The sequence below is a fragment of the Diadema antillarum genome, unplaced genomic scaffold (genome assembly GCF_040938485.1).
Source record: "Diadema antillarum isolate AM-2024a unplaced genomic scaffold, OU_Dant_1.0 scf00000017, whole genome shotgun sequence".
NCBI classification, from domain to species: domain Eukaryota; kingdom Metazoa; phylum Echinodermata; class Echinoidea; order Diadematoida; family Diadematidae; genus Diadema; species Diadema antillarum.
Genome location: NW_027270906.1, coordinates 2,258,543 through 2,263,394, shown reverse-complemented (window position 1 = coordinate 2,263,394; position 4,852 = coordinate 2,258,543). Strand labels below are relative to the sequence as shown.

At 40.7% G+C, this 4,852-nt stretch overlaps 1 protein-coding gene across 1 annotated transcript; it reads right to left on the bottom strand.

Moving 5' to 3' along the window:
* Nucleotides 1-1,024: 1,024 nt before the first annotated feature.
* LOC139727198 (small ribosomal subunit protein uS5) lies at nucleotides 1,025-4,852 on the bottom strand. The gene is made up of 5 exons (XM_071638159.1): nucleotides 4,672-4,852; nucleotides 3,926-4,086; nucleotides 3,190-3,363; nucleotides 2,173-2,332; nucleotides 1,025-1,722 (listed from the first exon to the last, which is right to left on the bottom strand). The coding sequence occupies exons 1-5, from the start codon at nucleotides 4,850-4,852 to the stop codon at nucleotides 1,568-1,570; spliced, it is 831 nt and encodes a 276-aa protein (XP_071494260.1). The 3' UTR covers nucleotides 1,025-1,567.

The following is a 4,852-nucleotide window of genomic DNA, read 5'->3' as shown; positions in this document are numbered from 1 at the left end:
ACATTGCATTTCCTTTGCCACTCCAATGGTATTACAAATGTACTGTGAAACCAGAAATTTTCGCATGCATGAGATCTTCATGAATTTCCCTAGGAGTTAAGATATGCGAAACTAAAATGCATGCGCAACTTCTTTATCTACACTATATGCATTGAATGCCAGTAGCACTAGCAATTTGTCAAAATTTTGTGCCACGATATTTCTGGTTTTACAGTTCATGTATTTCCACTCAAGAGGGCCTTGTCTTTTTGTTTGTTCGTTTGGTTGTTTGTTTGTTTGGTTGTTATAACAGTATTTTGTTTGTCTCTTTGTTTACCTATCTGTTTGTTTGAGTATAAGTTGGAATGCAAAATAATGTTAAGACAACATAAATAATCCGACTTGTACTGTATAAACTTTTTGAAGTGCAATTCCACATCATGTTCAAGTTGACTTCCAGACAAAAGTAAGATCAGATAGAACAGAATGATACAGGTTTCATCAAAGAAAATCAAAAGATATTTTGATCTTTTACATGTTTTCAAGGACAGTGCTAACAGGAACACTCTCGTCAAAACAAGTAGGGGTGATGTCTTGCTGTCGCATAATTCGCCCATTGGTTTATTTGCAAACATCACAAAAATGAACTCATGTTTTTGAACAGTAATTTCAGTACCTGCAATCCCCTTCCCTAACAATTAAAAAAAAGACTACGTTGCCAGGATATTGCAAAACAAAAAGAACTTATCCCAAGCATACATCTCATCTGTGTACAAGTCAATGGGAGAATTGTGAGGGGAGGACATCAACTCTTCCAGGGTGGTATGAAACTGCTCCAGATAACACTTACATAAAAACATGTGAAACTTCAAAATTTCATAACTTTTATATTCAGTGCCCAAATTCTCTCTACAAATTGGTTCATCTGATTTTGTTCTATTTGTAAAATCCAACTTGAACATTGAAGTTGTAGAATTGCACTCCAATTACAATCACAGCTGCATGGAAAGAGGACAAAAGAACAAGACCAATGCAACAACCACTATTCTTTTTCACGTTTTTAATTTACTTTTTCACTGAAGCAAACTTCACATTTTTTCTAGACTGGTTCGAATGTACTTTTTCACTGAAGCAAACTTCACATTTTTTTCTAGACTGGTTCGACAAGCTGGATGGTGGTTTCAACAGCTAAAGAGTTTCAGAAGAGATGTGTAATTCAGTGAACTTGCCTCCCATAGGCAATGCAGATGGAATGGGTTGAATTCAGAGGAATGCCCTTAACTTTGATGAGGCTGATGGGAAGTACAGCGGAGTTCAGTACTAGAAAGCATGAAGTTTAAGCGTGCATTGTGATGTCATAGGCATTAACTTGTTTCATCATCGTGTATCAAGCCTGTTTCCATCTCGAATAGTTGCGTTGGTACGGGGTGGAAAAGAAAAAAGCTTGATACAAAGGATGATGAAACCATCATGACGGGACAGGGGGAAAAGCCCCTACAAAGCTGTGATGGAAAGCTTGGACTAAGATCTAGGTCCTGCCATGAAGGTCCTGGGCTAACTTTGGCCCTATTGTGTGGACTCTCTCTCTCTAGGCCTCCAGCTTGGCCTTGGGCTGGCCCTTGGCCGTCTTGGCCAGATGGTCGGTGAACTCCTGGTAGGGGGACTTGGTGAAGACAGTCTCCTTCCACATATCAGGGGTCAGGTAGCTGTAGGTCTTTGAGATGGCCTCAAATGTGGCCTTGGCTGTAAGACAGAAAGTATGACGTGACCATAATAATTCTATTATCACTACACTTAGGCTGCCAGAAACAGCCCTACCACATTATCTTTGTGCATTGGTACCCGACCATACAATTTCTATGACCATGCTGCATTTTCTTTTTCACCCCGTCACAAGCAAATACAATGTTCCCAAAATCTCTTTTCAAGCATCTTTAAGTTACAACACCTAAATTACAGGAGTAGACATGTGCTAACTTTATCAAGATCCTCTGATAAACATAATTAAACTTATGCTACCTACATTAGCCATATAACTTGTTATAAGAATGGTCCACCAGAGAAATGATAGTTTCAATTGAGTCTGCAGAAAAGGGTTAGCCACTGAATTCATATTTCAGTTACGTGAAGGATATGGCTTCTTCAATTCAAGTTCTAGCAACTGTGGATGTAGGCGGAATCTATGGCACTTACCAAAGTTGCCCAGGGTAGCGGTCTGTCCGCTGGCGCTGGTGTAGCAATCCTCAATACCAGCCATCTGGAGCAGCTTCTTGGGTACGGGGGCGCTGACGATACCAGTACCACGGGGTGCGGGGATCAAACGCACCAGAACACTGCCACACTTCCCTGTGACCTGCCAGAGAAGAAACAAGGATCAAGTTTAGCATAATGACTCTCCTGGGTGGCAAAAAGAAGGGTTACAAGAGGTGAGGTTTTGTTTGTTTGTTTTTTGACAAACATTTTTTTTCCAATTTATTGTCTTTTGCTGTAATGCAAAGGAGCAATCATAAAGGCGGGTCGTTACCGACCAATTTTCATCCTTTCTCTCACTCATAAAAATATTTTTTGAATATGAAAACTTCAGCGATAACACCTATAAACCCACTGTTAATACATGTAATAGTATAATTCCCAAAGTAGCAAATAACACAGGAAAAGGGTGCTTTATTTTACACTGAAATTCATCCTCTTTAATGCTTGCAAATGCTTGCTCATAAAAAAAGAAAGAATTTGACAACCAATTTATGACTCTCATGTTTCTTCACTTTTGTCTTTGCCTTTGTCAACTGTCTTTAGAAATTCTGTGACTAAACTTGCTATCAAACTTGTGCACATTTATGAATGACTAAAAAAATTCTGGGAGTGGACCGAGTCCAGCTTATTTATGGTCCACAATCGATACAAAGACATTCATCAACTTTCGGCGTAAATCCTTGGATTAGCCTAAGAAAATTAACAAAACAGACGGCAAGCTAACCTTTGATAAATGTTTGAGACCTGTTTGGCATTTAACTGCATCTGGGCCCGTTTCATAAAAACTTGATATGAGCAACTCCTGCTGGAAAGAAATTGCCATGGTAACAACAAGAATTCAGTTTCCTGATTGGCTGTTGCTATGGGAAGTTGCCATTCCAGCAGGAGTTGCCATCCTACCATTTTTTATGAAATGGTGCCCTGATGTTACACTGACTCCTTGGGCCATTTTCTCACCTTGCAGGGAACGGTATGGGGCTTGCCGATCTTGTTGCCCCAGTAGCCTCGTCTGACGGGGATGATGGAGAGTTTGGCCAGGATGATGGCGCCTCGGATGGCCGTGGCAACTTCCTTGGAGCACTTGACTCCAAGACCGATGTGGCCATTGTAGTCACCAATAGCCACAAAGGCCTACACAGAAATAGAGGAAAGAGTACTTCAGTCTAAAGCATCTGCATTACTTTACTCAGACAGGACTTAGGTTTGTTTTGTTTTGCTTTGGGTTTTTTTTTTTTAATGCTACGTAGTAAGGTATTCAGAGCATATATCCTCTTTCCAACTGATACAACAAACATAATCGGTCAGATTATATATTTCTCCCACTGCTCGATTCTACTCATTTATCATTGCTTTCTACACAAGTAGAAATCTAGCTTCCAACTCGTGAAGGTATATTCTGAAATAGAATATTTTCCTCTTTTTTTTTTCTTCTTTTCTTTTGCTGTGTTCTCTATATCACACAATGGTCTCCCTTCTTTCAATCCCCGTTAGCAATTTGAGCTCAGTTAGTCATGCACAATACAGACACTATCGTCGCTAGATCCTGTCACTTCTCTATCAGCTCCTGCCAGAAAAGAGATGCTGTTTCGAGACAGGCATTGGTCAGCCTTTGAAGAACTATCTCTATGGTCTTTATCTTTCACTCCCTACATGAAAAGCAATGATGCCCCCACAGAAAAACTGGACTGCTGACCTTAAACCTGGTGCGCTGACCGGCACGCGTCTGCTTCTGGACAGGCATGATCTTGAGAACCTCATCCTTGAGGGCGGGGCCAAGGAAGAAGTCGATGATCTCAAACTCCTTGATGGGCAAAGAGAAGAGGTAGATCTCCTCCAAAGACTTGATCTTCAGGTCTGCAAGTAGTAGACAACAGATTGGCATATGACATGTGGTGAATCAAGGAATGTAATCTTATTTCAATGTAGATGAGGGTATTTTTTTTCCCCAAGTTAGCAGTAGTTTGCTAAAGCTATTTAGTTGGACAAAAAAGAAGAAGATATAAATAAATAAATAAATAAATGAGCATTGTTTCCAGCAGCAAAATTTCCTCAGAAATCAAGAGGATCTCAAAGTGTATATCACTTCCACATTACAGCAGGCCTCACTCTAATCACCTACATATGGGCAACTACTGCTAATACAATAACAAAATCATCACAACCAGCAGTTTTCACTCGTTACATCAAAATTTTATTACAGCCAAGTCAAGTACATCAGTTATATCAATGATAATATGAGGACCTGAAGTTTCACTTCATTGTAACAAGAATTTCGTTATATAAGGATATTTGTTATAATATGGGTGCACTGTTGGATATTCAACTTCCAGAGATCTCAAAGCGTGCTGTCAAAAAAGAATTAAAATAATTAGAAAGGTATGGTAATGAAAAACTTCAGCATCAGTCAGTCACCCATTGAATGGTGACTTCATGCCTCACCTTTCACAAGTCTGCCCAGCTTGGTGACAGGCATCCATTCCTTGTCTTCTGGCTTGCCTCTTCCACGGCCGCGACCCCGTCCACGACCGCGCCCACGGCCTCGGCCCCTCCCGCCAGACCCAAATCCGCCACGGAAACCGCCTCGACTACCACCGGCTGGTGCTGCTGCTGCGTCCGCCAT